The sequence below is a fragment of the Betta splendens genome, chromosome 5 (assembly GCF_900634795.4).
Source record: "Betta splendens chromosome 5, fBetSpl5.4, whole genome shotgun sequence".
Taxonomy (NCBI): Eukaryota; Metazoa; Chordata; class Actinopteri; order Anabantiformes; family Osphronemidae; genus Betta; species Betta splendens.
Window position 1 is genome coordinate 15,041,494 of NC_040885.2, and position 11,989 is coordinate 15,053,482.

Genomic DNA, 11,989 nt, shown 5'->3' on the forward strand with positions numbered 1-11,989 from the left:
TGGAGTATTTAAAGAGCCGCCTCCTGGAGAGAGCAGTCAGAGCAGCAAGAGGCTTGAGCTGAGACAACGTGAGCAAATAAATGAAATCAGTTGTGACAATGAATAATACCTCGTTGTTTTCTTTCATTTAGTTTCCTAATGAATGTTAGCTTGATTTGAGTCAAGGTAAGTTGCTTTCTTTCTGTTATTTTAGGAGTCGGGGGTGTGGGGCACCTGACTAAACAAAAAACCGTTTTAAATGTAAAATATATGGCAAGGAACAAGATAGACGTCAGACAGAAAATGAATGAATTATAAGAAAACATTGAATATAATTGTTGTAGGGCACAGAACACGAGTACACACTGTAAGAACGGATAAAAACACTGGGCGTTTACCAACACGCTGCGTAAGTACAACTGTGCGTATGCGCCCAAGGCTGCGTTTGGATCCCTCGTCCTTTTTCTAGTAAAAAGAAACCGACGGTCCCGCTTCAAACAGCCAGTAGAGCGGAGCACAACCCATTTACTAACAGAATAAATGCAATAATTTGATTTATATGCCGTCAGAGGATCATTTCTTATGTGACTCGAACTACTAGCGTGGTGCATATGTAATAACTGGTTTCGGTAGTGACACAGCACTTATTGGTTTGTACGTTACACTTTCCAGTATTTGGTTTTTGGGTAATTGTGTTGTTTTTTGTTTTACTTTCATCACACAGAAAACATCAATGTCACCCATTTAAGTTTTAACAGCATACAAAAGCATGGAAAAGCTGCCTTCAGAGAGAGGACAAACTATAAATGGTAATTATGTAGTTTAAAATATAAAAAATCCAAGAGCAACCAGCATATTCATATTATATTAGTTATATTACTCTTTCATATCTAATTTTACGAGGCTGTTCTTTCCCCAGATTCCGATACTGGCCAAAATGAGAATGCCCGTGGAGGCAGACAACGGCAAGGTGCACAGAGAAACGGACCAGAGGAACAAGAGGGCAGAAGAAGAGCAGAGCAAGCAAGAGAAGTGGCAGACGATGGAGGAAGAACAGGAGGTGAAGGGGTGTGGAGGGGAGACAGAGGAAGGGGAGGAAGAGCCAATACAGGAAGAGGAGGAGAAAGGAGTGGAGTAAGAGGAGGCAGAGGTGGGACTAACGGCAGAGGAGGTGGAGGTGGAGGTGAAGGGGTGCAAGGGAGAGGCCCACGGGAAGAAGCAGTCGCATGGAGAGGGGTTGTAGGAGGAGGAACTAGAGGCAGAAATGAAGGAAGAGGTGGTTGGTTAGCGAGAAACGGGGACCCCGGCACGGCTGAAAGAGGCAGAGGACGAATGGGTGGAAGGGGAGGAGGTCACAGTCTGGATAGAAGAGGGGGTGGCAGAGCAGACAGCACCGGAGACAGACGAGGCAGGAATGGATGGAGGTCACCGTCCGAGTGCAGAGGTGGTGCACCACAGGGCCCTCGCCTGGGCTACAAAGCACTGGAAGAACTCGCTCAAGAAGCGCCATCGATAGTGGCCATCAGTCTGTCCAGTCACCCCGCTCTACCAGGCCTCCTGAGCGAGTCACAGCTGAGGCAGGACCTCGTGGAACTCCTCTGTGTGGTGATGAGCAGAGCTTTCAAGTCAAGGGCGGAGAGGAGCACGCTGCAGCACCTGGCCAACATCATAAAGGAGTCTGAGTTCTTCCGCACCGCCCTGCTTCACTATGTGGGCAACATGGGGACGGAGTCCAACCCTCAGCGGAGGGCACGCTACCCACAGCAGCTGGAGAACATCCTGGCTATTCTCTCCAAGGTAAACACAGAGCACACTCATTAAAGGTAGTCAGCGCCTGCAGCTCGTGAGCATAAAAAAGCTCACAGGCCGCAGATCTATTCAAAACCTTGTGAAATTTGGTTACTTTATCAAGATAATAATTACTCACAACTGAAAAGGGAACATTTTGAGTTAATGTTTAAGAGGAAAACATATTTGTTGGAAAAATACTGCATTTAATCGTTGAAACATATTTTGCTGAAGCCTCGTTAGCTGCGCTATAGCCTTGAAGTTCTCTCCTTTCTGCTCTACAAGAAATAGGGAGTACCGGTGTGTAGCATCCTTATCTGATGAGCCCAATGCTTTGTGCAGAGAATATTTCCCACGTACTGTGTGACTATGCACCTCCCAGAATGCAATACATATTATGAGCTGAATCCTTGTCTTCTCTTCAGTGAGAGGAAGTTGCCTTTGCTGTAAACTGCTCACTCCTTGCAAGTAAAATCCTGAAGAAGGTCTCAACTGATTGTGTCTGCTTTATTTAAGATTTACAAAGGGAACTAACAATTTCCCTAACAATATTTAGTTGTAATTTATTATGTGATTAATTTTCAAACACTGTTGCATCATGTTTTTCTAGAGTAGCCACTTCAAACAACCGGGGAAAAAACACAGACGAAAGCAAATGCGGGAATCGCTCATAACCTCAGAAGTTACACATCAAGCGATGCATTTATGTGCAACTCTGTTGTAATTGCGATTTTCGAGAAATGAAGTCGTCCGCCTGTTTTCTCTGTAGGTGTTTAGCACCTTCCCTGCTAGCTCCGTTAAGTCGGTGGGTTTGCTGCTGACGCTGGTCCGAGCCTCCACCAACACCCTGAGGGCCTCAGGGCTGGACATCTCAGCCCAGGTGGAGCGGTCCATGGAGACGCTCCAGGACCAGGTCCAGCACCTGCAGGAGAGAGCCAGAGAAGGGACTCTGCGCTCAGACAAGGACACCTACGCGCTCCTGCAGGCAGCGGGTGCCAACCCGGGTAATGATGAGTCCAAGAATAACCGTTAGACACTTTTACAGGTTCACAGACATTAAGTAATCACTATTTCCAACCCAGGTGAGGAGGAGCAGCAGGATTTCAGGTCTATACCCATCTACCCAACTCCTGAGGAGTTCCAGCAGGACACCAGGCCCTTCCTTAGACCCAACCTCACCTCCCAGCGCTACACAAACACGCAACTCTACCTGGACACACACTTTCGTCTGCTGAGGGAGGACTTTGTGCGGCCACTTCGCGAGGGGATCCAGGAACTGCTGGACGCCCAGAAGGACGTGGGACGGAGCGATAAGCCGCTGAGGATGAGGCCTTTCAATGACATTTACATATATTTCAACACAAAAGTCATAGCACCTAACTGCACACGCAACGGCCTCGCCTACATCGTCCACTTTGACAAGAAGCCACTTAAGGTTTAAAGTCTAAATGATATTTAACCATGTACCCAGACACCTTCTTTTCCATATACCTGCACATGTTGGACGTTAATTCTAATAATTATTTTGCCGTTTTTTTCTTAATTCTTCTAGTTTGTGCGCTGGCAGAACTCCAAAAGACTGCTCTACGGTTCCCTGGTCCTCCTGTCCTGCGATAACTTTGCGAGCTTCCTGTTTGCCACCGTGTCGGATCGGGACCCCGCTGAGCTGCAGAAGGGGCAGGTCCAGCTCACCTTTACTCAGGAAAGCAGAGTGAGGCTGGCCAGAATCCAGGTGGGCGTTGAATTCTTAGCAAAAGCATTTATGAAGTCTACCAAGGACACTGAAGAGGCAGCACATCATGTGCGACTGAGAGGATGAAATATTTAAATTACTCATCGGTATTGTCCATTATGGTGACAGGAAGCCACGAACCAAGCACGTGTTGGTACGTGCTGTATACAGTAAGACAAGAGACAGGAACTAAACTAAGACTATTCCACAGCACGATCAGAAGTTCCTGATGGTAGAGAGCACAGCCTACTTCGAGGCTTATCACTACGTCCTGGAGGGACTACAGGAGCAGGAGGAGGACGACCTGCCTTTCCAGAGGTGGGTGTACAGTATGTGTTTGTGTGGTGACGAAAGGCAAGTGGAATTTGCTGTCGGGTTCACAAGGTCACAGTTGATACCGTCCCACGGCTCTTTCAAAGCGGGCTCGTAGATGATTCAAAGGGGCAGCAGTTGAAAGCAAGTTCAGCCATCATCAAAATCCTAATTGGCCTGAGTTAATTATGTTACCCGATGTTATCGTGGTGTTCCCAAAAAAGCTTTGATGCATGGGTTGAATTCTGCATTCTACTGTCCGTCTTTGGAGACCAATGTCTGGTTTCCTTGTGTGGTAGTTAACTTAAAGTCCTTTACACCTGCACTAGGTATATTGTGGAGTGCAACACCGACGTGCAGCCCCCAGCTTACCTAGGAGGACGTGCTGAGTACGACCTGGCGTCCATTGCTGAACCGAAGTGCGTGGTGCGGCCCTTTCACGCCCTCGATGACGCGGCCTGGCCGAGGATGGAGGAGCTGGGGCTGGACGAGTCCCAGATGAGGGCTCTGCAGCTGGCCCTCACCAAGGAGCTGGCCATCATACAGGGCCCCCCCGGCACTGGTACGTCACCCACAAGCTACTGGAAGTGCTCACTGTACAATACTCCAGTGATAATCGACCAGTTCATCTTCTGCTGTGTCCTCAGGGAAAACCTATGTAGGGCTTAAAATTGCTCAGGCTCTGCTGATGAATAAAGACCTTTGGATAGATGAGCTCGACAGGGCTCCCATGTTGGTTGTGTGCTACACTAATCATGCCCTGGATCAGTTCCTTGAGGGTAAGCTGTGACGTCGGCTCATAGTTCCGCACCGTGATGTCAGATTTCAGTGTCATGGGCAGTGATGTGCATCTTGTTTGCCTCTTTATCCAAGGCATTCACAGCTTCCTGGAAACGGGCATCGTGAGAGTGGGAGGCCGCAGCAACAGTGAGATCCTGAAGCCTTTCAATCTGAGGGAGCTGAGCCGCTCACATAACTACAGAGTCACACCTCGCAATCAACTGCGCCTCCCGCAGCGCTCTCTGCAGTCTGCATATGACCAGGTGAGCTCACCTGATGCGCCATCTTCATCTGGGTGACTCGTTTTAAGATCATATACCTTCATTTGTAAGCTTCATGTTGGGTCCTTTACATCCTTCTTCACCCTCTGACTAGATCTACAAGGAGCTGTGTGAGGAGGAGCAGAGGATGCAGTCTAAGAGCATGGAGCTGCAGTGTACATGGAAAGGCGTCCTGCGTGAGAACATCCTGACGAGGTTCATCTCTGACAGACACTGGACCAGTCTGCATCAGCCTGTGAGTCACACAACAACAAATAAAACTCCCCTCTGTTGGTAAAACAACAAATCTGAATATAATGCATATACCAAGACAGAGAAGGCTGCAGAGTATTTGGCTTTTCTGAATGAACTGATTTGCAGATGCAGCATGACTTTGACGTCTACAATGAGTGGCAGAAGAAGAAGCCGAGTGTGATGATGGAGTGGTTGGGTTTGGGTTCCACCGTTTCCCAGCAGAGGGAGACAGAGGACGCAAATGCACCCGAGGGTGAGGCCTTTGCTGAGATTGTGCTTCACCTTAGGGCCTGACAGCTGGTTACGCTTCACTGAGTTTCAAAATGTTTTACAGAAGACGACTCCTCGGACTCAGAGGTGGAAGACCTGATTGAAATAGCAGAGGAGGCAGATCTGATCCAGGCAGAGCGCATGATTGAGGACGGTTCCAGAGGTGAAGGAGGAGGCAGAAAGAAGGGAGGCGCGGAGGGGAGCATCAGAGCTGTAGAGGAACACATGCTGGCGATGACCCTGGATGCAGACGTGAAGCCCGCTGAGCAGAGCGCGGATGGATTTCAGGTGTGTTGCTCACTTTTCTGCCACCAACAGCCAATTAGTGGAATACTCTGAAAACGCTGACAACCATTTATCATGTGTTGCCTGTTTGCACCAGATGGAAGCAGCTGTAAAATCATCCATGTATCAAACTTCCCTACTATTACATTCACAGTCATTCAAAGTTTCTTCCGGTTTCTCCTGATTTTCTTGATACTCACCCACTAAGCTCCAGTCTACGGCTACTAGAATGTTATATCAATGCTGAGCATGAGATCTGCGAGAGAATAACCTGCTGCACTGACAAAATGTTCTCATTTACACAGATGCAAAAGAATCAGAAGAAGAAGATGAAGCGTAAAGTCAAAAATGAACTGAAAAAGAGCTCGGCCATGACTGAAGCAGAGGAAGGTTACGTCTACAGTGTCTGGACCCTCAGTCTGCCAGACAGATGGCAACTCTACCGGTACCGCTTCCTTTGTTTTCTTCACTGACTACAGTCTGTGCCAGGTTTTTAACCTCTTCTCAGCATCACCTAGTGCCCGTCTCACATTTCTGTCCTCCTTTACATCCTCCCTTCTCCTTCGTTCCACTCATCCCCCATGCAAACCTCAGTCTGGCACATATAGTCTATTCCCATTGTGCCTAATTAAGTAAAATAATCACTGTGAAGATGTACAGTATCCCAGAGGAGCCAACACGTAGCTTTACCATCACCGTGAAGGCAGGACTGTAAGAAAACATGTTTACTGAGTCTCAATTATCACTGGCACTGAAAAATAGGGTCATTTTTTACCAGTGTGCTGTATTTCCTACTTTTTTTTTCTTATTTTCTAGATTTTATAGATCGTTATTGACTCTTCGTTGTGCTGCAGGTTGTGGGTGGGACGATACAGAGACGAGTTACGCACAAAGATCCTGCAATGTGAAGACGCCTATCAGAATGCAGTGGACAGACTGGCTGATGTGAAACAAAGGGAAGACCTTTGTGTCCTTCAGGAAGCCACGGTACACTTTCACTCAAGTATTGGTATTAATTAGTCCCATTATCTTTTATATTAGACATTATTGCCACCCTAACCAGTGGAGGTTGATGGTCTTTACATCTACTGTACATTAAGTGAGGTTTTGCTGTGAACTGGTGCTGTAGCATTAACCTGCACTGAATTTCCCCTCCATAAGGTCATCGGCATGACGACCACCGGGGCAGCCAAGTTCCGGACGCTTCTGCAGGAAGTGCAGCCGCGGCTGGTGATCGTGGAGGAGGCCGCGGAGGTCCTCGAGGCTCACACCATCACCACGCTGAGCAAAGTGTGCCAACACCTCATCCTGATCGGCGACCACCAACAGGTACCGTGGGACCCAGACTGGGCTGCACGCTGTTGGAGCCGGCCTGACTCTCTGTTAGAAAACGCGCGTCTGCATATTTAGGTAACACGCTCAAAGAAACACTCACGAGGGATTCTGGGCGCTCGTGCAGCCGTTTGTATGTGCGTTGCCTTGAGGAAATGAATGCCGGTCAAAAGAACATCCCGTGGCAGCCTTTACGAAAGAAAAGGACGAGGCGCGATATCTGGATATCAGTAGACAGTGACAGCGACTTGTCAGGGCCTGCCAAGGACATATGGCTGAGCAGTCTGCAGCACAGACTCACAACTGTACACAATCTGCAGCACGACTTGATATTCTGTCCTGGCCTGTTCTCGCTGAGCTGTTTTTAGTTGTTTATTCATGACTGAACGCAGGCATTTGACTATACAAACAGCCCGACTTCCCTATAGATGCGCTAAAACCTTCGCAAGTATGAGAAAGGAATTGCAAACAGAGTCTGACTTGAAAATAGCTTTTGCTTTCTCTTTACATTGCTTCACCCAGTGGTGGAAATCAATGCCAGTTTTTATACCCCAGATACATCAGATTCATTTAAAACTAATTTACCTCTCCCTATAGTTCCCTTCACTTTTTTTATGCAAGTGGGTCCAATTTGTGTGCCAGACACCGGCAAACTAAATAAAGCATCTCCGATTTCAAAAACAGGATAACGTATCACGTTCTTGCAGAAATTGAAGTCAACCTGTTTATTAGTTTATAGTCATTTGATGAAATCTTTCTGACTCTTTTGGATTTTGCACAGGCCCAACTTTAATCTGTGCATGTAATGGAGGTGGATGGATCACACTTACCAAGTAAAATGGGCTTTGGCATTGTTGTGCCGTTCATTAATCACAGGTTTGGTGTTGAATTGAGCTCAACACAATGCTTCACATTTATTCTAGAAATTGTCTTGCCTCCCCCACACCCCTCCCACATACATGTGCAATCACACTCTGTCCTCTAGCTAAATGAGGTTTACACACACACACACACACACACACACACACACACACACACACACACACACACACACACACACACACACACACACACACACACACACACAGACACACACACACACTAACTGGCAAAACAACCAGAACCTTAGCAGGACAGCAAAGAAAAGTTTCATTATTTGCATGCTCTCTATATTCTCAGTCAGAATATGCTTTCATGTCCATAGGTTGTCCAGGAACTGTGTAACGTATTAATTAGCTTTTACATACCAGCAAATTGTCTAATCAATCAAAGCGTGTGACATTCAATCAATCAAAGGCAACAGTTGAAAATAACCAATTACAGGGTCACTTTCGTCTCCTCCTGAACATTTTCACAAAGTATACATCTCTTATAATGTTTTTTTTAAGATTTATTATTAAAGTGATTTATATGTTTAATACATATGTAATTTCTCTGATAGCTGCGTCCTAGTCCAAATGTATATGACCTGGCCAAGAACTTCAACCTGGAGATGTCCATGTTTGAGAGGCTGCTGAAGGTGGGACTTCCTTATGTCAGGCTCAACTACCAGGTTTGTGTTCATGTATATTCTATAGAATTCATAACAGAAGCCGCATGCGTTGTTTGTTTGTGTGTGTGCCTGTTTCTTGCCACTGTTTAAACGTGTGTTTGTTTGTTCTTCAGCATCGCATGAGGCCAGAAATTGCCTGTCTTCTGACCCCACACATCTACTCAGAGCTGCAGAATCATCCCTCCGTTCTGGACTTTGACAACATCAAGGTGTTGGTTGTATTCGCTCTTCTGCTGTGCCGCGTTCTTCTAGCGAAAGCTTGTTTTGTTTTTGCATTAATGAGAGATACCTGCCTAGTTTCTCTAGATGCTTAAATATATATCGAGTTTAAATACAGCACATACATGACTGAGATTACAACATTTAAAGCAATGCTAATAGCAAAAAAACAGAATAAGATCAGTATTGAAATGTTTTTTTTTATTACAGGGCCTTATTACCAACTTATTCTTTGTGGAGCACAATCATCTCGAAGAACAGATCAAAGATGGGAGAAGCCATCAGAACAAACATGAGGCCCTGTTTGTGGTTGCTCTTTGCCGCTATCTTCTCCTACAGGGCTACAAACCGCAGCAAATCACCATCCTCACCACCTATACGGGTCAGCTGTACTGCCTGCGCGGACTAATGCCTGCCAGCGAATTCTCAGGGGTTAAAGTGCACGTGGTGGATAAGTACCAGGGAGAAGAGAACGACATCGTCTTGTTGTCTCTGGTTCGCAGCAACGTGCAGGGGAAAGTGGGCTTCCTGAACATCCCCAACCGCGTCTGCGTAGCCTTGTCTCGTGCCAAGAAGGGCCTCTATTGCATTGGAAACAGCGCAATCCTGGGACACGTCAAACTGTGGAGCAACATCTTCCACACTTTGCGGGAGAAGAACCAGGTTGGACAGGCTCTAACGCTGTGCTGTCAGAACCACCCCGATCGCCTGGTAGAAGCGTTTTGTGCTGACGACTTCAAAAAAGCTCCAGAGGGCGGCTGCCAGGAGCCCTGCCAGTTCCGTTTGGACTGTGGCCACGTTTGCACCAGAGCCTGTCACCCCTACGACGCCGAGCACAAGGAGTTCAAATGCACCAAGACGTGCGACAAAGTGCTGTGTGACCTGGGGCACAAGTGCACCCTGGTGTGCCACAAGACGTGCCCAAAGCAATGTCCTGTGATGCTTCCGAAAGTCATCCCCAGGTGTCAGCACACGCAGATGGTCCCCTGTCACCAGGACCCACAGACCTTCTCGTGCCGGGAGCCCTGCCAGAAAACGCTCCCCTGTGGACATCCGTGCGACTCGCTCTGCGGGGGGCCGTGCACGCGGCGATGCATAGCGCTAGTCACGTTAGCGCTGAAGTGCGGCCACAGCCAGAGGGGGGCTTGCTTTTACCAGACAGGGACGGAGGAGCCTGAATGTCGCACGCCGTGCGCCCATCGGCTGAAGTGCGGCCACGGCTGCGCCGGCACCTGCGGCCGGTGTCATCAGGGCCGCTTCCACTCGCCGTGCGTCCGCCAGTGCGAGCGTCTCCTCATCTGCTCCCACGGGTGCAGGGAGCCCTGCACCGGCGACTGCCCGCCCTGCCAGAGGCCCTGCGAGAACTTCTGCATCCACAGTAAGTGCATGAAGCCGTGCGGGCAGCCCTGCGCGCCGTGCCGGGAGCCCTGCGCGTGGCAGTGTCCGCACCAGACCTGCAGCAAGCTGTGCCACGAGCCGTGCGACCGGCCGCCGTGCACGCAGCCCTGCGCCCGGACGCTGGCATGCAGCCACCCGTGCATAGGTCTGTGCGGAGACAAGTGTCCCAGCAAGTGTCGCGTCTGTGACCGCGAGGAGGTCACAGAGATCTTCTTCGGCACCGAGGACGAGCCTGACGCTCGCTTCATTCAGCTGGAGGACTGCGGACACATCATTGAATTCACAGCCATGGACAGGTACGTGGGAGAGGGCGATGCCGAGGAGGCCATAAAACTGAAGGAGTGTCCCAAGTGTCGAGCCCCGATCCGCAAGAACCTGCGCTACGGGTCCCACATCAACCGCAGTCTGGCTTCGATAGAGATGGTGAAAGCAAAGATAAATGGAAATCAGGCAGATATTGAAGAACAGAGGAGCGCTCTTGAGCAACAGTGGGAGAAAAACCTTGACTTTGACCTTAACTTTCAGTATGATAAACGAACCTATAAGGAAATCAGTGAGAATCTGAAGAAGAAACATCTTACTGCAAACGACCTGCGGATTCTGGAACACAGGATGGATTTTTTAGTAAGAGTTGAGAAGTTACGTCAGTTTGACAGAAGCCATTACTATGGGTGTGACTCTGAGTGTGACTTTGGGTTCACAAAGAGCATGGCCACGTTTGAGGACTGGATCAACAACCCCTACCTGAGATTCACAGAGCAGCAGGTGTTCGACCTGGAGAGGCAGATGGCCCGGCTCACCTGTCTGTGCCAGCTCCTCGCCCACGTCCGCTCAGCCGATAGGCGACAGAGCGAGGACATAAAACCTCAGCAAGACGCGCTGCGGAGCATCCTGGAAAAGTCGGGCCAGTTCACTGCCGAGGACGAACTCCTCGCGAAGCAAACCCTCAAGGAACTGGACGACAAGGTCCCGCTCAAAGGCCTGAGGATCAGCGAAGACGAGCGGAAGATGATTGTGTCGGCCATGAACATGCGTCCGGGACACTGGCACAAATGCCCCAACGGCCACATCTACATCATCACCGACTGCGGCGGAGCCATGGAGAGGCGGAAGTGCCCCGACTGCGACGCCACCATCGGCGGAAGCAATCACAGGTTGGATGAAGGGAATCAAGTGGCCTCGGAGATGGACGGAGCCACGCACCCGGCCTGGTCTGAAGCCAACAACATTCTGAACTTCGATGACCTGTAGAAGCCCCGTGTTCAGCAGGATGAGAGCTTAACGCAGGGCCGGTGGAGGCTCAGGGGGCTCACGCATGCACATCCACTATCCTTCCTTCATGTTTTTAGCATTAACTGCAGCTGTTTGACGTTTGCGAGGCTCCTTGCATAAAGTGTTAATCCCAAATCTTAACAACAGGTGGCAGTAAATCACTGTAAAATAGCATCCAGTGAAACAAACCCATTTTTGATCATGGCTGCAAAATCCTCGTCTAGTATTAAAGTGTATGGATCTATAAGCACATTCTAGTTTTATTTGATACATATATGCCTTTAAAGGTCACTTTTTCTGAAACTATTAACGAGTTTTTACTGAATGTATGTTTAGGGGCTTCTTATTGACTGATAGCATTAAGCTCAACACACGTGATCTGTACGTGCATCATCTACTGTATGCAAACACGATGTAACGGAACACAGCGACACTGTGTGATTCATGTATTACCTACAGCGACCAATGAAATAAAGACTGTGGCCTCGCGTTCCGAGTCGCCTCTCTCTCCAGCTCACTCCAGAACCTGTACCAGCAGAGTTAATCATTTGTGCG

General features: G+C 48.6%; 1 protein-coding gene across 1 annotated transcript; it reads left to right on the forward strand.

Annotated features, from left to right (window-relative positions):
* The first annotated feature begins 6 nt into the window (after positions 1 to 6).
* znfx1 (zinc finger, NFX1-type containing 1) lies at positions 7 to 11,924 on the forward strand. The gene is made up of 19 exons (XM_029150998.3): positions 7 to 165; positions 704 to 788; positions 899 to 1,776; positions 2,537 to 2,771; positions 2,850 to 3,202; positions 3,320 to 3,499; positions 3,711 to 3,817; positions 4,141 to 4,373; positions 4,459 to 4,590; positions 4,685 to 4,854; positions 4,967 to 5,107; positions 5,233 to 5,359; positions 5,441 to 5,664; positions 5,967 to 6,106; positions 6,516 to 6,648; positions 6,823 to 6,990; positions 8,435 to 8,545; positions 8,659 to 8,754; positions 8,975 to 11,924. The coding sequence occupies exons 2-19, from the start codon at positions 749 to 751 to the stop codon at positions 11,411 to 11,413; spliced, it is 5,907 nt and encodes a 1,968-aa protein (XP_029006831.1). The 5' UTR covers positions 7 to 165; positions 704 to 748; the 3' UTR covers positions 11,414 to 11,924.
* Positions 11,925 to 11,989: the final 65 nt, after the last annotated feature.

Excerpts from the sequence above, each read along its gene's own strand:
- znfx1 (XM_029150998.3), top strand. The coding sequence starts at position 749 with ATGGAAAAGCTGCCTTCAGAGAGAGGACAAACTATAAATG. Across the intron at positions 5,665-5,966 it reads AGAGCGCGGATGGATTTCAG|ATGCAAAAGAATCAGAAGAA; the intron begins GTGTGTTGCTCA and ends TCATTTACACAG. Across the intron at positions 6,649-6,822 it reads GTGTCCTTCAGGAAGCCACG|GTCATCGGCATGACGACCAC; the intron begins GTACACTTTCAC and ends CCCCTCCATAAG.